Genomic DNA, 20,112 nt, shown 5'->3' on the forward strand with positions numbered 1-20,112 from the left:
AGAGTTCCAATGCTTCGTCACTGCAGTATCAAAGATGTTACCTCTATTCTTCCAACCTTAGGGGCACCACATGAGAACCACAATAAAGGGGTGTCCAAAAAGGACACTACAAGACGCACGACTCCGACAAATCGTGAAAATTGAAGCGGGCTTGAAGCGGGCGCATCCGCTTCAATTTTCACGATTTGTCAGAGTCGTGCGTGTTGTAGTGTCCTGTTTGGACACCCTTAACTGGCTTTCCACATCCGGCGGCAGAGTAAACACGCAGGTTTGATCGATTTACAAGAAAAGTAAACCCCTTCCTCATTTGGAACCGAGATGTTGCAAAGCCAGCATGCACCGACATAGTGCAAGTTGGCGCTTTCACTAATAAACATTTACAAAATTCATCACTAATAAACGTTTACAAAATTCAATCTGGCAACTTTGATCACTAAAATCATCTCTGTCTGTGCCAGACTAATGGTGCTTTTTCGAGGCTCATGAAGGTAGAAGTTGAAGACACTACCAGGCAGAGGATGCACGAGGCCTGTACGTTCGAGACGCTTGTACAATAGGACAGACAAATGAGATACACAACGGCTGTGTAAGTGTTAACTTACGAGTGTGGTGCAAGGAGCTTTAGAGCAGAAGTACTGCTCTAAAACCTTCTGATTGAGGAAATCTAACTGAGGGGCTTTCGTCACTCTGTACTGGCCAGTTCTTACTGCCAAAACTAAAACAAATCTATGGAGAACTAGAAGGCAATCGAAGAACCGATTTTCCTCTGGTATTGACTCGCGGAAGTAATGATGCCCGATGAAATACAGTTTCACGACCGCCATTAGTCTGTCCAAAGGGTGACTGCTTTTTGAGCCACCAGATGGCATCACATTTCGAAAAGGCTCTATTGCACGAACTTCGCGCAGCGCCGTGCATGCAAATGGACCACAACGCGTCGAAGCGACCCTGGCGCTCCCTTACTTTGCGTCCTCCTTGTCTTGCTTGGCGGCGAGCCTGAGCTGCCTGAGGTCCATGCGCAGCTGCTTCAGCTTCGCCAGCGAGTCCTCCACAACCCCCCGGAAGGACTCCATGGTGAGGAGCTGCTCGGCGAGCACCCGCAGCAGCTTCACCTTGTCCCCGACGGAAAGGTCGTGGACACTGCCCTGTGCCAGCTGGGCCATGATGGCGGGCTCCTCCAAGGCAAACCAGAGCCCCGGGTCCTCCCGCTGGGTGTAGGAGCCGCTGAAGCCCCGCCGGCCCGAGGACAGCGTGCCGCTCGAGGCCAGGTGCAGACGCAGCACCTCCGACAGCGACAGGGCGTCCAGGGTCACCTGAGGCAGCCGCAGGCCTGCCAAAGAAAGTTTGTCACGGCGAGAGTTCCTAACCTTTTTACAGCAAAGCTGTTAAGGGCTAGTTCCCTCACTATCATGTCCACGGACAATCAAATGTGGAGAAACAGATGAGAACACACCGTACGACCAACGCAAGTATGAATAAATAAAAAGAAAGAGGGGCAACCAGCACGAGTCAGCGTTCCATGGCATTATTAAATAGTGAAGTCCTGATCGCTTGTTATCATCTCTAGGCATCGTCCTCGAGGTCATCCTAAAAGTCGCCCTTGAGGTCGTCCTAGAAGTCGTTTTTGAGGAAGTCCTAGGCATCGTCCTGGACACTGTCCTCAAGGTCGTCCTAGAAGTCGTCCTAAACGTCATCCTCTAGGCATTGTCCTAGAAGTCATAAAGATAAGAGCTTCGCTGGTCCTCCATCTTTAAGTGAAGTGGAAGGGCTCTACAATTTTTGATCTCAAGGAACACCCACTTCCTTTAACATTGCCACATTTGAGTGGTGCCGAAGCCTAAAGAGGTCGCCCACAATAATGCACGTGCTAGGGTGCGCTCGGCTCAGAACTGTGCATCACGGTGTGGCTCAGCTGCACTAAAATATAGCTTAAGTCAAAGCACAGGTGATTCTACAAGTAAATGAGACCAATCAGACAGCGTCAAAGGTACGACATTGCGGCATTCGTCATCTATCTGGGCATGTTCTTTATTCGGCTAAACAAACCAAGTGCAGCGAATGCCCCTAGACTTGTGCTTTTAGTAGGTCTTTATGATACTATGTGTTTGAGCCTTTGACTGTGCTCTGACCTAAGACGAAACAAACTAAATGGCGGGTAGGGTAGATGCTGTGAATTACATATTTGTACCACTTTCGTTTCCTTTTCCTTCTTGAATAAAAGAATCAACCACTAATAAAATATTTTATTTTGCGCTGGTGTGGCGCAATTGGCGCAGCACATCCATCACTGCCACAGCATCTTTTGTACAATGTATTAGTGGCAAGACAACGGCTTAATTCCCGGGAACTCAAGGGTTTCCCAAAGCAGCCTCAGCTCCTTTTAACCTTATTTGATCTCGTTTTAAAAGCTACTTACTTTTTTTATAGTCACTTCTAGGGTAGGCAAACTTTATTTGTGAATTCTAGCCCGGTTGTCTGTACCTCAATCACCCATTTTGTGTGTCAGCTTTTTGCAAACACTTCGAAAATGGTAATAGTGTTTTTTACTCCGCCACCGCTTTTGCAAATGTGTCGTACCTTTTCCTTTTTTTTCCCCTGCACCTCAGAAGGACACATTATATCTCACGCAGAGATTCTTACAAATAAAACAAAATGGTGGCTGATGTAGACTTGAGATTCTGGGCTTGAGGAAAGGGTGAAACTCGTGAGTGGGGCCATAGAGCAGCTAAGTTCTCTGCCCTTCGCTGCCCGTGGCATCAGCAGACGTCTATCTGGAGAACACTGGAGTAAACTGAAGTTGGTCCGTGCTCTGTGCGTTTTTGAACGGCTTTAAGAAAGGTACAATGGCAAACTGCATTTACATTTCCTTGTTTCAACCGACGTTCTAATAAATTATTGTTATGAGTGTCCTGGTATTGAAAATTGAAAACGTTTTCTTATTCACCAACGTCTCAACCAATGCTCGACCTGTTCAGAACCAAAGGAAGAAGATTGATCTAAACCTTATTTATTATTTAATTATCACCTTACTGTTACCAACTATGTTTTGCTATTGTCTGCCAATATATGCCGGTATAATAAAATGTACATAAATCAATTCTTATTCCAGTTTTGGCCAGTCGTACAACGATTTCTGCAGCTTCGCGATTTCGACAATGGAGAATTTTAGTAGATTGTTCCGATGACACCAATATCGATACCCCCCAATACACCGTCACCGCATTTGCAAATGCGTCGTACCGTTATCAGGTATCGTTATCAGGAAGTCGGAGGTATTGGAACAATCTACTAAAACTTAGAACATCAGGCAACGGCTGCAATGACGACGCTTTGCTCTATCTTCGAGGTAAATGGAACTTCCATTGCTTCGCTGAAGAAGCTTAATGCAGAGCATGAAGTTCATAAGGTACAATACGGCACTTCCATCCAGTGCCTCAGTTAAAAAGGTGTTTATCGTACCAGTCGACATCTTCAGCAAGAAATGATGCAAAATGTCTGAGGAGACTTTTGAGAGCCAGCTTTCTCAGCCAGCTGTTGCTCAAAATACTCAAGGTCAATAAATGGAACATGTGGCAAGAATAACAACCTTGAATAACGCTCTTTCCTCTGTTTCTTGCTTCTGGAAGTAACGCCACGAAAGTAATGGATTACTTTTAGGGAAAACGGTCACTTACTTTTATAGGCGGGTATTTGTGATTGTAATTAATTATATTTAGCCTTGAGTAACTGTAAACGTAATTCCTTACTATTTTTCAGTAACGTGTACAAGTCCAGCTGAAACTAGGCAACCGGGTAGAGCAACTGCCAAGTTCTGCATAATGTGGTGCACCCAGATAATGTCTTTAAAAACAAGCGTCTACCACAGAGAAGCACGGGAAACCGGGCGCGCGACAGGCTGCCATTAGCCCCGTATTGAGGAGCCACCTGGCGACGCCCTTGCAACCGTGGCGAGGGGAGGACTTTATCTGGCAGCTGCGACACGCGCGGCGCCCACACCTTCGTATATGTTCCATTGTGGCTTTCGTAAGAGGCGCAACATAGTGTATGTTGCAGGTCAAATGGGACTCGTCAAACGGGGGCCTCCCCCGCATCGAAGAAGCCGTTGATGGCGCAGCAGACGAAAAGGTGCTCACTGAGGGTTGACAAGTGCTGATTGTTGGGCAAGTTGGTATGGTACGTTAGCGCAATCATGTTTTCTAAAGCTTACCGAGGACCTGGCGCTGCCTCTTGGAGATGGCCGTGGCTGCCCTCTGGGCCCGTCGTATCGCCTCCAGCCCTGTAGACCCGCCGGCCTCTTCCTCCTCCTCGGAGTCTCCGCCCTCTTCGGAACCCTCCACCGAGGACGAGTCTTCCTCTGTGGACGAGGGAGAAAGTCGACCACATGAAATGTCAAAGCTTCTGCCCGAGCTTCGCCTCCAACAGACCAATCTCGTGCTCGTTCCCGAAAGTTGGCAACAAAATGGTGTTACTCTTTAGACAGTAAAATAATAACTCCCAACACTGCAACAGATTTATCAAAACTCCATCGAGCAACCTTGGCGGTCACCATCTCCTGGGCACAAAGCGTGTGGCTGGATCCGAATCCTCGACGAAGACCGATGGGTTTTGATTACTCTACATGGGGTTGACACAGACCAAATGCAAGTGCTGCGTCAATGCTTGGCCGGGACTTGTGTTCAATCAAGGAGGACGTGAGCTCCAACCGAATGCTTACGCAGCACTCATCTTCAATTTGTGCCCCGCGTCCAAAAACGAGATTAACACCGACCTGTGCCCCTGGCGTGTCGGCTGACCACTTCCTCCTCCTGTGCCCTGAACAGGGCTGTCAGCAGCATCTGGAAGAGGTCACTCAGGGGTCCCAGCACGTCCACCTCCGTCAGCGCCCTCTCCAGCAGCTCTGCGGACAAGTGGGGCATCCCGGTGAGCCCCCGGGCTGGCGCGTCCACCCAAACCAAAAATAACAAAATACTGCCGCGTGTGGCCAAGTTGGAGGAGGCACGGAATTGTATAAACACTAATGCACATTTTTTTTTTTTTTTTTAGTTACCTAACTTTGAATGTTTCAATCTAGCATAACATTTCATTGCTTGCTTTGGTCCACACTTCGCTTTACCACAACATGACGAAACGACGAAAGCAATGAGAGTGGTGAGCTAATCAGCGCATTGGAGCAAATTGGAGCAAAGTACCCACATATATCTTAATTCTTCATATAAAGGGAAAATTAGTAAAGATACAGCATACTTTTTTTTTTTACCACAGTTCTTGAGGTGTAAACAAGTATAGGTGAAAGTTCACCTCATCCAAGATTCAGTTCCGTGAGCTCTTCAAAAACACACCACATGTCCACTGCGAAATTTCCGACCCTCAACTAGACAGCAGTTCTCAAAAGGGGGTCCGCAGACCCCTTGGGGTCCCGAAGGCCTTTTCAGGGTGCCAAAACCCTGTACCAAGCAATTAAATATATATATATTTTTTTTTTTACTTGATGCTGTTCGTTTTACACTAGACTCTCATTAATTTAAACTCAAAAGGCCACAAATTTTGCTTGACTTATCAGAAGTTTGGTATTAGAAATTCATATAGCAAATTCATATAGCCATTCATATAGCAAATTATGATTTGCTATATGAATGGCTACACATGCAAACCAGATATTTGATGATTTACTCTACATAGTCTTACTGATCAAGCAGGTATGCCACGCAAGAAACAGTTCTGGGCCCGCTTGCTCGAAGCGCTAACCACGGCTAAAGTTAGCCGCAGTACCTAGGAGAGGGATTTTGAAATCACGTGACTGGCTCGGTAGGGATGCGGGGAAATATGGCGGTGCACCGGTGAGTGAGCGCCGCTCGCTTTGGAACTAATATGTCGTTGTAGCTGTAATATCGGGCACGTTAGTCAGCAAAGAATTGTGCAGGAGGCTTTCGCTTTGCCTTACCTCACTTAAATCGCAAGGTGTGAGCAATGACTTCGCCGCATTTTTTAGATAGTCTTTCAATTCTGGTCATTCCTAAGCCTAAATGAATGCGATAATTGTTGGCATGGCAACATCTTTGGAAAGCGGATTGCCTTGACTCAGTCGGCCGGGTATTGATAGCACACAAAAGCAGACAGCGTCCTAAGAGACCTTTTTTTACATTACCCAAGCATCTAGGAGAACGCTGGAAGTGTAACTCTACGGTGCACGTGCGCTGGCCTTCCTCTTATAAAAGATTCAAAGTAAATAATCATATTAAGGCTTTGACCAACGTGCGTGCAAGGCAAAATTTGTTTTAGACTTTTTGCTTTAGAATAATTACTGCTGCAGACGCCAGCATGTGCAACGCGTGTAACTACACCACAGTAGCGTGCACCTCGGTGCTTGGGAAATTTAGAAAAAGATCTATTGGGACGCTGTCTGCTTTTGTGTGCTATCAATACCTTGTTGATTTAGTCAAGGCAATCCACTTTCCAAAGACGTTGCCATGCCGACTATTATCACATTCATTTAGGCTTACGAATGACCAGAATCGAAAGACAATCTAAAAAAAATGAAAGCCGTTTACATTTCCCCGTAACGCCGGTTAGAGCACAGCTCTTGAGGAGGATGATGGAAGCATAATGAGGGATAGGTGACATCTTGAGGTCACGTGACCTCAGATTGGGGGGGAAGGGGGGGTCGTGTGACTTTGGGGGAGCGGGTCAAGTGACCTCAGGGGGGTCGCGTGACCTCAGGTACAGACAGATAGCGATCCTTGCGCCACCGGTGGTATCGCTATGGACGGCAACAGAGGCAGACCGTTTTCGACAAACGCTTCTGTGGCACAAACGTTTGCGCAATCTTTATTTACCAAAAAAACGAGATTAGAATCATTTTCCACCACAGGCAATGTGCATTCAATGTTCCACCCCTCCTGCCGTTTCTGTTCGTAGGGTGGGCATATGGCACAGCGAGTGCCACCGAGCAAACGCACACCGCAAAAGCAGTGGGCGGTCTAGGAAGCTTGTATCTAGCAACGTCGAGAGATTGCGCGTAGGGCAGTTGATTCCTAAAATGCCAGAACGGTGCGCCGATTCAACCCTTCAGGGACGGAGAGAGCGAGCCACCCACCGAAGCTGACTCCTGCGGCGAAGAAGTCCTTGAGGTCGAGCTGGTCGGCGAAGACGTTGAGGAACTCAAGGACCATGAGGAGGTCCCCGAAGCGGTCGTGGGGCAGGAAGCAGCGCAGGGGCACCATGGAGGGCAGCTCCCGGAGGTCGTCGCACTCCAGGTCCTCCCGGGGGCGGTTCCACTCGCTCAGGAACTGGGCGTACAGCCGCTTCTCCTCGTGCTTCTTCGCCAGGGTCTGCGGCGGAACATGCAAACCGGTCACCTCTACGACGCCCACTCTTCCAAACCCTTTAGAACTCGCATACTTCGCACGGGATGTGAGCTATGGTGCCCGGAAGACAAGGGGTCAGTCACCTGTTTGCGTGCCTCCTTCTGTGCCATCTTCAGCTGGAGTAGGTCTTCGAAATCCCGATCGGTCAACCTCGATCCCAGCTGTGGAACTGCCGCCGAGGTGGTCGACGGTGCAGCGCTGCTTGTGACCGCCTTATCCGCCGTCGCGTCCTTCTTGACAGCTGCAGCAGCTGAAACGCCACGGGGCAACAGTGTCAGTTGCTTTAAAAATACCGGGTGTTTCAGCACTCAGAAGAAATCCTACCGACAGTATGGTTGAAAAAGCAAAAAGAAACTCGTTTCGGGAACAAACTGCCAGACTCGGCAGACGTCAAAGATAGCAAAGAAACATGCTAATTAGCAAGGTAATTATCTCAAATTCACTAATTAACTTTTTAATTGGTGAAAATGAACTAATAGCTTCAAGCAGAAACTTGCTGAACGTCATCGAAAAAACCCTGATCTGTCAAACTGAGGAAGATGTAAAGCATGTGGGAAGCATGGATGTGCACCGAAGTTTCCCCTTCAGCGTCGGGCATGAGGCTGGCGATGCGAAGTTGCAGACGATACTCTCACCGTCTGCGTTTTCACATTGCCAACAAATGCCAACAACGTTGGTCGTGCGGGACGGTTTCTTCCAAAACTGATGACGGCCGAGAAAATGCATGCCTACACAGAGGCTTCCTAGAAAAAGGTCCCCTATTACCGTAAAATACCGAGGAAACGCCCATACTCGTACAAGCGGCCACTATTAACATTTTTTGGAATTCAAAAATTTGGGCAAGTACACATCAAGCGCCCTAATAAGCACCCATAGTTGGCTTTACGCGTATTTCGATAAAATGAGGGTGGGCGTTTCTTCGGTATTTTACGGTAAATAAAGATTTACGTTGAGGCTGCCTACCGTCCTTCTTGGGGCTGGCCTGCTTGGGGGCTCGCTTGGCTTTGCTGTCCGGTGTCTGGGACCCCGGAGGGGCCCTGGCTCGAGGGGACACGGAAAACGTGGGGGCCGGCCCCACAAACATGTCCGTGAACTTGAGCTGGTGCAGGCCGTACTTTTTCTGCACCCCGTCCTGGAAACCGAGCAGGCGAACCTTGGCCACGCTACTCCTTCTCACTCACTTTCCCCGAGCTCAGTGCCGAATCACAAACACCACTTTTACATGACTACGTCTGAGCCTCGTCGTCCGAGACTACAGTGCTCAAATCCCGTAAGAACGGCTGCCCACGAAAGATTGCTTGTCCCGTTTTTTGGGATAAATACAGTAAACACCTAATTTTTGCGAAAACCTAATTTTCGCCAATTTCGCGGATCGCCCAAAATTCGTGAAAAATAGGTCCCGCAAACAATTCCGTTAAAATGTCAACACATTGGAATCTATATTGAGATCCCACCACGTTGCGAAAATTGAAACCCACGGATTATTCCAAAAGTTCAGCTTTGACCTAAATCGTGAAATATTGAGCCTGGGAAAAATAAGTCGTTTAAAGTATTCATGATGTAAAAAATTTGAAACTTCGCCCACCCCGGTTCTTGCCGGATATCGATCGCGCAGTGTCCAATGGGAATATCATAAACTGAGCAATCTGCCGTGTCGGTACGTGTGACAAGCAAGTTCGCAGTAGTTCCTTCGTGTTTATCGCACCTTAATATGCAAATCTGCTGCATCCGTGATCTATGGCATCCGTTCCCGTGATATGCAAGCTCCTAAAGGGTTCTATCTTTTCTTTTCGTCTGCAATCTGCCCGCGCAATATTGGCTCCCGTAATACGATAGTTTGTAGAAGCTTCCCACATGCTTATCGCACAGTGAAACATGATTCAGCCATGTCTGCAATCTGCGGTACCTGTTCCCTTGGCATGCGAGTTCGTAGCAGGCTCCCGCACTTTTGTCCACGATCTGGGCACGCGACACTGGTTCTCGCGACACCCAAGTTTGGAGCAGGTTCTAGCGTGTTTATCGCACCGTGAGGCAACAACCTGCTGTGTCTGCGTTCAGCGGTATTTGTTCTCATGACGGGGGAGTTAATAGCGAATTCCTGCATGTTTTCCCACCATGGAACGCGAATTTGCCATGTCCGCCATGAGTGGTATCAGTGACCGTTTCACGCGGTTTGCGGCAGGGGGCTCAACTCTTATCGCAAATTGATAAAATTTTGCTGTTGCATTCTCAAAGATGGCTGACCCCATAATTTCTTTTTTTACCACTCATCCCAGGTCATTTTGGGTAGGTCGTTCTTAAGGGATTTTACCATGTCACACTGGTTTACCACAGGATGTTATCTAATCAGCCAAATTCTACGAGGAAACCTCCGTGAAGAACCAACACGAAGAACCGTCACATGACAGCATGAAGTCAGTGACGGTGATGTCATGCGACGTCGCAGAGTTAAGGTGATGTCAACAGGTAACGCGTGACATCTTGTGAAACCGTGGCATTGTGCAACATCAGCCATGTGATCTCATGAATCACACACACACACACACACACACACACACACACACACACACACACACACACACACACACACACACACGCACGCACGCACGCACACGTAGCCTGTGCCCAATTCATTTACAACACATCCTGTGCTTCTTCAGATAACTGGTCACAATGATTTTAAGCAACAAAATGGCTGAACTGTTACTACAAATTATGCAAATCTCCCGAAGTTAGGAGTTTGGAAGGTTTCAGAAACGTCGAACCTCGCTGAGGTTGGAACTCGACAAGCCGGAAACTTCCGAACCTCGCCGAGGCTTGAATCTGAAAAGCTAGAATGTCTGGAACATTCCAAATCACTTTACGATGTTCGAGGAAGTCATAGATTTAAGATTTCTTTCAAATACTCATAAAGTCTAAACAATTTGCATTTCTTTGAGATGCAAGACCGAAAAATGAGAAGATTTCAAATTTAACTTCAAATTGTTTGAATCTCATGGTCAGAGAATTCCACAGTTTACAGGGACTCACCTCGAAAAAGTCTGAAAAGTGCGTCGAATTTCACTTTTGCATATTTATTTTGTCCTGTAAAGACTCCTCGGCACCATGGTACTTACGGTGCTACCGGTAGGACTCATTATTTATTGTAACTCACGACGCAACCCTAAAATTATTCAACTTTGCTGAATGTGTCACAAAAAAAAAATGTTTTGCTTGTTTTTGGATTTGAAACTTGCTGGTAACTCCCAAAATAATGTGAATTTCTGGAAAAACATTTTTCCTCAGTGTTCAGACATTCAATCAGTTTCGTTTCAGTCCAGAAATCATTTGGAGGGCCCATTCAAAGACAGGGATGGTGGAGGAAATTTGGGAACTGGGGAGCCGATGAGGGTACTTTGGGGAACCCAGTCCGAGAACCACCCCTGCTGCAGAAAACCATTTCTTGACATTTAGTTTTAAAGGGATGCTGAACCGAAATCTGGATTCTCCAAAACACTCGGCAAAAGCATGCAACAGGATGCTACAAACACCAAAACATCACTTATACAGCGATATCTCTAACAGATGACCGTACTTGTCAAAAAAGGAGACGCATTTGGCAGAGATGTCGACGTCATGTTTCTCCGAGAAAGAGAGGGAACGGCCTCGCGTCTTCTCCGCTTCACGGCCTTGAGGGAACGAAGCGAAGAGAGGAGGAAACTAGGTATCTTGACGTCACGCGCCTGGTTCAATCGTGACTTTTTTTTTCCAAAAATATGGCCGTCCATTTGAGATATTGCCTTACTGTTGTAGGGATGGTAGCGTCCCGCCTACATCTCCAGCATTGTTTTTTTTTAAATCCAAATTACGGTTCACCATCCCTTTAAAGTAGGTTTTAATGACCTACCTTGACTTCCATGATGCCGTTCTTTAGCTCCACCGACTGGCGGAAGAAGATCCGGTTCTTCTCTCTCGTGTACGAGTTCTTCTTGCGACTGCAACGCCCAACAGAGATCCAACACATGAGCTTCAACAGCCAATGAATGACGGCTCACATTTCATGAGGAGAGTAAGGTCACGATTGCTGAGTCACTCTTCTGAATAACAAATTTATTAGCAATCATTAGTTTTTCGCCACCTTAGAGTGTTTTGTCTGCCACAACCGAGAGGAAAAAACAGTTCTAAGCTATTTAACTGTTTATTTTGATTACACAAAAAAAGAAGACCTTCTCATGTGACAAAACTTCAGCAACCGAGGCTTTGATCTGCCAGTGACGCGCCCCTTGTGCGTGCAAAACGCAAAATGTCTTAACAACTTCAAGACCTAGCTAAGCAAACAAAAAATAAGCACAAAAAAAATAATTTACCCTACAACAAGGTTTACAGAGGCACTGTTCTCATACTGTCTAAACACTCATATCTGCTTTGCTTTCAACGAGTGTTTCACCGAGCTGTGAAAGGTCACTGCAAACCAAAGAGGTACAATTTTGCAACCCGACAGACTCGGATAGAATTGCGAGAAACATTGGCGGTCACCATTTCTTGGGCATGAAGCCCGTGATTCGATCCGAGTCCTCGCTAAATGGTAACACTGCATTTGTTCTGGGCACAAGCAGAGTTGAGATCATGCCGAATAGTGACGTTGCTCTTGTGTCCAATACGTGCCCAAACAACGGCTAATTCGGACAGTTGGTCCTGCAGCTGCTCGGTGGCGCACATCAAACATACTTCCAAGTTGACTCCTCCAAAGTGGATCCCTTGCATTTTTCTTGCCCAATTTACTCAATAAATATGAGGCAGTCAGAAATATGCAAGTTCCCCAGTCCTGAACGAAATTACTTTCACTAACAAAATTGACTGAAAATGAACATGTTACTTACGCGTAATACACCGGAGCACAGAAATTGTTCGACGATTCATAAGAATATTCTTCTGTCTGACGCTGCATACTTTGTTTCAGTTACCACAAAACACTCGTAAGTAGTTTAGTCTTTTTTTAGTGCTTTTAACCATGGTTCAATACAGTCAACACCAACTAGCCCAACAACAAGTTCTTTTACAGTTTAGAGAAGTAAGTGTGGTGCAAGGATGGAGCAATTGCCAGAACCGTCCAGTGCAATGATCTCAAATTACTTACCATTTGTACAACAGGTAACGTTGTACATGGCCATATGGCCACATACAATGTTACCTTCAGCCATATGGCTGCAACATTGAAGGACTCGTCCTCCAAAGTTGCAGCCATACAAGGGCACAGTCGGGACATAAAAACTTGCTAACCTTGGGCTTTCCAAGTAACTATCACTCATATAACACCGGCTACTTGGGATTGACCACAGAAACGAGAATTGTTCGAGCATACAAACATACCTAATGTACAAAAAAAGTGCACAAGCAATTAAAAAAAAAATGCATTCCACTACCCCAGAAAATAAGCATACGAAGAAAAAAAAAACACTGTATCCACTGACATTTTTCAAACATTCTTTTAGAAACATATAATGTGCTTCATAATCCACACTATCAGGCAGATCAGCATCAAGCCTTTTTGCTCTACACCGTCAAGGCTAGCATAGTTTTTGTAGCTTTTTGTTTATGCCTGCCAGCTTAGTCATGTTCTCGTAAAGGCTTGTGTTTGCCTCAGAAAGGAGCATCTGAACCCGATTCTAGTTCTTCCTGGTTCTCGTTAGCCAGTCCCGTCTTGATCAGTCCCTGGGCCTACTTATTAAAGGGACACTAACAGGGTATTTATGCTTGCCAAGGATTTTATCTGTACATTACTTATGAGAGCCCAACTACCCAGAACACCATTTGCGGCTCAAAATTCGTTTTCTTTCTGCTCGAGAACCACCAATAGAGAACTGGCTGATTTGAGTCGCGCTCACTCTCTTCTCCATGGTCATGTTTCATTCTCTATGGTTTAGACACAACCACCACATATCATCAAAGTCGTGGGTCATCGAAGGAACACACTCAATAATAAAAACAGAAAAGCAAAACATGATACTTATTATTTGTGGTTCCTAAAAAACTGCAAATATGTTCATTAAAAAAAAAAAGGTTGCACAGCCACACTAATTTTGGCAAATCTCCTCTGTATTTTTTCTTCCTCCCCAGTCCAGTTTCAGTTTTGAGCAGTTGCATTTTTTTCCTTTATTAAAAATATATGTGACACTTTAGCAAAATACTAATTGGGTAGTCTTCCGACACCCATAATAAATTGCCGGGCAAAAATAAAAATAAAAATTTGGGGGGTGTCAGTGTTCGTTTAAGAATTACCTATGACGAGTCCAAAAGTCTTTCCAGGCAGTTTTTCTTCTCCAAGTTTGACCTTCTTCCCTGTCACGGGTGGCTCGCTTGATTTATATGCTTTTCTTTTCCGCCCGTCCCAGTTCTCAGCCTCTCAATGCAAACACTCCAGGTAGGCCTTGTGGGACTTTTTCAAAGCCTTTAGCGACTCTCTCGTCAAAGGCACCTTGGAATGACCCCTGTCGAAACGCTTTAAACAGCTCTTGACCCACCTAATGCCACTGATGTATTTGACCCCCAGGTTTCCCCGGTTGTCTACGATCCATTTGTTTTCCCTAAAACCATGTTCCGAATCGCAATTTGGCGGCATCAGGACGGCACAGCAAATTGCCCCTGGTGCAAGAGTGGAATCACTGCCTGATGTCCTGTCATCTATTCAGTTTTGTGAGTTTCCCCTACTTTCTTTGTTAATCATATCATCTCAATTAGCCCTATGACCCACACACAACATTTGTAGAATGCCCTCGGCGCAGCAGATACTGACGTCTTCAACTCGATTTCTTTAGCATTCAAGTTGTCTTTGACTAATTTGTAACCTCACCCTCTGGGCGTCATTTCCGAGGCACCAGCCGTTCACGGGCGCAAGAAAGGAACAAATAAGCTAATGAATAGTTTCCACAGCCGCACACTGCTGCAAGAGCACACGGCTCGCTCCTCCAATACAGTGAGCTGCAATTTCGTCGCCGAACGAGCCAGTCACCAAATTTCGATCGCAGTATTTCCAAGAGGGAAAAGAGAGCCCGGGCACGCTCACCAGATGTCCGTGGCAGCGACTGTGTGGTTCTTTCCCTCGCTGTCCACCACCTGGTACTTGACCTTGTCCGCCGGCACTGAGGTGGCGCCCTTCTTGCTCGGCGAGCCCTTGGCCGCCGCCCCGCCCACCGTCACACCCGTCACCGTGCATGTTTTCCTGCGGCGCAAGCAACTCGGTGAGGCCACGGAACCACCAACCCAAGATGTCCAGAATGGCCGAAATGACGGACTCTGGAACAAAGTGTGCACTCCCACGCAACGAAGGTAGGTTCTGGTCGTTCACTCAAAAGCGACAAGCAACACTTCAGAGTAACAGCGCCTCAGCCATCTTGGGGCTCAAAAACAATGGTGCCCGTTATCCGTAGCTTTATCTGAAAACACACTTCAATTCTTCAGAAACGCTAAATCGATACTGCAACGAAATTCTAGCGCCTATTTTGTTGTCTAAATCTCAACCACGTTCTGGCCGTGGAGGCACCAATATCTTGCTCGAAAAGACACCAAAACATTATTCAAAAGGAACAAACCGAACGTTGTGATGTCAGCCTGAAATTAAAAGCAGCACCACACTGTTGAAGTATGGCGGAAAGCTGCAAGCGTGAGAGCCCTGTCGAACCTGGCCAACCCAGATTTACATTCTCTCTTGTGCCTATCCGACCCTTGCGGGAAGGGGCAACCAAACGGTCAGGCTGTAACGCATCATGGGAGCTTCCGAGACACATTGCATTCGTGGCGTCATGTTTTCCTTCTGGCATGGGTGTGACCTCCACCACTCGGTGGTGTCAACGCATTACAACCTGGTCGTTCAGCTGCCCCTTCCCGCTCCCCGCAAGAACTGAATAGGCACAGGAGAGAAGGGAAATGCGGGTCGACAATGTTTGACAGGGCCGTTCTTCTCCAAAGAGCGGTTGCTTTTAAGTTCGGAGTGACGTAACAACGTTCAGTCTATTCCCTTTGAATAATGTATTCGTGCCTTTTCAAGCAAAAAAAATTGGTGCCTCCATGTCATTGCCAGAACGTGGTCGACATTTAGACTATAAAATAGGCGCTAGAATTTCGTTCAGCATCCCTTTAAAACAGATCGTGTCAGAGCAAAACGATATTACTCCAGCTTCCTGCTGCTGTATCCCAAACTCAGGAAATTGCCTTTTAAAATGGTAACGATCATTAAATTTGCCTGCTTTGCGGAGGCATCCACTTTATTGAAGCTCATTTTAGCAAATGGCAGTTTAGATACCAGATTCATAGAATCCCCTTACAAAGAAATGCAGTTAGAGAAAGTGGTGATGAGCCTCCTTTTAGCAAATTCATTTTTTCTGTAGAAACACAATTGGGGCTGGGCGATGCCAAACTTTTTGCATCTTGCCTGGTTTACGGGGGAGAGGGAAAGGAGGGGCGGGGCAAGGCTTCGGTAAATGCCTCAGTGAATCACGTGCTCGCCTTTATTAAACAGCATCTCCTCGTCGATATACGGCGTTTTTCTAAAATCGGGCTTCGTTTTCCTTAAACCGAGTTTCGAGAAAATCTGCCTGTTCTCTAAAACGTGTTTCAATGATATGGTGTTCCATCAACCGTAGTGTACACCCTCCTCCGCACGAAACACCAAAAGGGCGACACCTGAGAAAACATTTGGGAATGAATTGCCGATACCCTGAGCATCGTTTAAAGCGAAGCTGAAGAGCTTTTCGAAAAAAATTAGATAATGGTTGATTCTGACGTGTTTGTGCCTGCTGAGTCCAAATATCGCAACGATTTTACCCAAAATAACCCCTGAACGTGGAAAGAAGCGAAGAAAGGAGAAGCGATCGCCGCAGCGGCACGCCATTGGCTAGTCACGCGTGACGCACCACTACGTCATAAAAGGACCATCTCGATTCTCGTTTGCTCCGTCGCTTGCGGATGTAGCCGGGTGCCGGGTCTTCTGCTCATGTAAATCGGGTTCAACTTCTGATTTTTCGAAATCTTTCGGTGGATCCGAAAGAGGAATGTGTCCAGACGACCCTCGATGTGACATAGTACGTGTTCCAGCTGTCGGCAAAGTAGGAAAATGACCCCCTGCAGTAATAAATGGAGACATGAGGAACCGCTTGCGCGGACGCGGCATGGCCCGCTTCATGCCTTCAGGAACGTACTGACTGCTACTTATTGTAACCTAAAACGTTGACAATAAACGGAGTGCTATTGGCGGGACGCGTCAAGCCGGATTAGCATGACCCTCCCCAAAACGGTCGTCAGAGGACAAAAATTCTGCACACATCGGCCTTCGTGCTTGCTAGCTGCTGGACACGTGAGCGTGCAGGCTGCATTGTTCACCAAGGCTGAAGTGGTTTGAAGGGATCGGCTTCGGGCGACGGGAGAGCTTCCCCTGAGATGAGACGGGCTATGAGACAGGGCCGCCGTCCTGCCACCGCCATGTCCTTGCGAACTAAGCGAATAATTGCGCAGAAGGTCATCCTTGTGATAGCGGTACCCCCTACTGCATTTAGTTTATAGCTTTAAGAAAAGTACAGATAGGTGCCCGGCAGCCATTAATTTGATGTTGAATTCGTGAAAGCTTCCTGGGCCTCTACATTCGCATACTTCTACCAAGATTTGTTGACTGCATCAAACCACCAGGCATTTTCATCATCCAATCGCATTTGTACGGCACAAAGAACCACTGCATGACACAAACGTTATTTGCAACTTTCTTGACCCATAGGAGGCGCACTGGTGCCTATCAAAATGGCTGTCATCTGGATGATCCTCGTAGAACGGCGCCGTACGAGGCTGGGTCTGCGACGTGTACGTAATTCTATTTCTTCTACATACGAGCAGTATTAGAGCCTTACATTATTTTTTCATGCCAGGAAGGTGTAGGAAAGCCCATTTATACGGAAAACACTGCGTAACTTGTAAGAAAAGAACTCAATTCAGAACAAAAGGCTACATGCTTTGTATTTCTAAAAAGCTCTCCTGAAGAGAATATGAACCTATGAAAGGAAAATTTAACAAAATTTGTTTACGTTTAAAAAATATATAACCTCAAATATTATCAGCAACTGTAAAAAAAAAAAAGAAAAAAAATGTTTATGCTAAAACAAGTTGCATTGTGAGTCTCATTATGAACTGCATGACCACTTATTAGAAAGTCCTCCTCTCCCAAGTGACTGGGTAGTGGAATAGATTAAAAGAAAAAGAAAATAATCTTGGGCTACCCAAGATTGTTTTCGTTTGTTTCCCGAATTCCCCGGACCTAAGTCGGTCCGGAAAATAGGGTCACTTCAACAATATAAAAAACCAACACTAAAACACTAATATAAGGCGGTTAACACAAGAGAGCCAGTGGAAACCCACTATTTTGCTACATGATCGCGGCTTTTCTAGTACACTGCAGTTCTAATAACGTAATAGCTTTTTTCTAGAACAGTCGACCTAAAAATCCTACCTAATTATGTTTCCTCTTTGCTTGTGACTTTTAATGCGCTGAATTGCCTTCTTACGTTCAAAGATTGTCGGCAGAGCATTGGGTTCAGGCGAGCCTTCTTCAGACCCAAACCCATGCGTACATAGTTTTCATATGCGCCGTTCGAAACAAGTTTCGAACAAAAAAACGGCGTACTTGCTCAAACCCAGCCACCCCTTTAAAATCTTGGTGTCAGAGTGAAAACGACGGTAAGCGGGAATAACTGCGACGAGCGCTGTTCGTGCAAGCCGGCGGCTACACATGAGTATGACATCGTGCAACAACACGAGTCAGTTGGTTCGGTGCCACGAGAATTCTTCAAACACGTGATCAAACAAGAGAACAATCAACACGACAGGCGATTGAGTCAATAGCACGACCAGTCAACAGAAAAAAGCAAGCGCTATGCGGCGGTAGAACGACGACGACTTGAAATTAGCCAGTAGAGCAGCATCGAGGGAAGCGCGGCCGACCTCGGCGGGGTCCCTCAGCCGGTCCTTTTGTGACGTTGGCTGGCGGGCTTCCTCCTCTCTCCCCTTTCTCTCTGCTTCAAAGGGGTGTGGCTTCGGCGCTACTTTGAAGGTGCTTTTCCGGTTAATCCGCGCAGAAAATGACGAAACAAATTGAATATTCGTGATGGTTGAGGACTAATTAACCAGGCTTGGGCGTTTTTTCTCATATTAAAAACCGCTTCAGCTTCCCTTTAATTAGTGGCTCTAGATTCACTGAGCTGCCTAGGCCTAGCTCCCCCAAAACAATGCTTTGTTGCCCTTTGTGGTTCCTCCTAGTCGGCCAGGTTCGTAAAAGTCCCAGCCCTTTCTAAAACCGGCAGAAAGCGTGAGATATGTTCATTAGGGGTCATGGAAGTATACTCAGCACTGCGGGCGACACTGAAGCTGGAACGTGAGGCGTGTTGCTACGCGACGCATAACGCAGAAGCGCGACCTCGACATCAACTCCAACCCTCCTTTCCTTTTTTTTTTTTTTTTTTTTCCCCCGAAAGACGCCAGGCGAAGGCGCCACGATGCAACTTGACGGAGGAACGAAATCAACTGGTTAGCTGGCGTTCTCTACACGCTCTTTTGATGCCGAAAATACTGAGGCGACTACGGCAAGGAGAGGATTTCAAGACAGAAAGGCAAGGAAAACCAAGTACACACGAAACGCTGTATCGAGTTTCCACAGGTGGATGCAGTTATTTTGAAAATCTCGGGTTCAATTCGCACAGGAATGCGCCACAGCGCCACAAAATTTTTAGCACGATCGGGACTGGAGGTCGTGGACGCAATGGTCGGTGATGAATTAGCAGACGAGAGAAAAGAAAAACGACGGGACCAGGCTAGCGAGGAAGCACTGCCTAGCTCGTCCAAATACCGATCTTTTCTTGTCACATTTCATCGAGTTCACCGACTGCAAGCTCGAAAGACTTAAGGTCAGCGCCAATGCACGCCCGTACACGACCGTGTAATCTACCGAAAGCCTCACTAATCGCGCAAGAATGCGCCGAAAGAACGACAAGCAAAACCAGACGCAGGATGGATGTCCCAAACTCACCAGAAGTCGGTCAGCCTCGAGCAGCTTTTAGCAGCTTGTTCGAGATTTCTGCTTCGTTTGTTTGGCGCCATTGTAAACAAGGTTCTTTGCGGGAAATAGTCCGAGACTTAATAGCTAGTATGTGCCAAAATATCACCGAACCGACATCGCACCACGCAGCGCGCGCAAACGCAGAGAAAATGCCGCCAAAGAGACGCGCCAAATTCCCGCGTAACCGGAAGCAATAATCCTCTCAAACCGGAAGCTTTCTTCCAAATTTCCGCCGCTCGACGGCGCAACGGTACCAACCCGCTAGCATCATCATCATCGTCAGAGTCGCACTCGCAACTTGCAATGGCCGCCAACGACTGTAAACAAGGCTACAGGCGACCGACGCAGGCGCGCGACTGTCGATAACAACTCAAAACCTGAGATTCGCGACAGTCCTGAACGTCCCCCTTATAGGCGCTTGTTTCAGGACCACTATTTGTACTGGTCATCATCGCCACAAAGTACACCAGTAGCTTGAATGTCTTCTAGAGTTACAAACCTTCAGAGGTAAATCGCTTCTTCCAAATAAAAGATCATTCAAATCATTGTGTGTACGGTGAAAACAATGCGCTCTGGCTTCTTTAGGCTCGAGCGCAGTTTTTGCCCAGCGCTTAGTTTATCACAAATCGGGACTCGCAGGTCCAACTTTTTTCACAATGAAATTGGAGCAGTCCGTCA

The 20,112-nt window shown here is 46.7% G+C and overlaps 1 protein-coding gene across 2 annotated transcripts in view; it reads right to left on the reverse strand.

Annotated features, from left to right (window-relative positions):
• LOC8028512 (bromodomain adjacent to zinc finger domain protein 1A) overlaps positions 1–20,112 on the reverse strand; it is a 76,673-nt gene that overhangs the window by 41,071 nt on the left and 15,490 nt on the right. Inside the window, exons 1-9 of one of the 2 annotated variants that reach the window (XM_042288042.1) lie at positions 19,405–19,609; positions 14,407–14,562; positions 11,251–11,338; positions 8,328–8,496; positions 7,448–7,614; positions 7,094–7,328; positions 4,769–4,897; positions 4,208–4,354; positions 964–1,330 (exon numbers count right to left, since the gene is read on the reverse strand). In XM_042288042.1, coding sequence (XP_042143976.1) covers positions 964–1,330; positions 4,208–4,354; positions 4,769–4,897; positions 7,094–7,328; positions 7,448–7,614; positions 8,328–8,496; positions 11,251–11,338; positions 14,407–14,562; positions 19,405–19,475 — 1,529 coding nt within the window. In that variant the 5' untranslated portion in view covers positions 19,476–19,609. Of the gene's footprint in view, positions 1–963; positions 1,331–4,207; positions 4,355–4,768; positions 4,898–7,093; positions 7,329–7,447; positions 7,615–8,327; positions 8,497–11,250; positions 11,339–14,406; positions 14,563–19,404; positions 19,610–20,112 lie in introns of those variants that run through there. The other variant, XM_029986523.4, reaches the window with a different exon arrangement.

Source organism: Ixodes scapularis, unplaced genomic scaffold, assembly GCF_016920785.2.
Source record: "Ixodes scapularis isolate PalLabHiFi unplaced genomic scaffold, ASM1692078v2 PGA_scaffold10__122_contigs__length_95168666, whole genome shotgun sequence".
NCBI classification, from domain to species: domain Eukaryota; kingdom Metazoa; phylum Arthropoda; class Arachnida; order Ixodida; family Ixodidae; genus Ixodes; species Ixodes scapularis.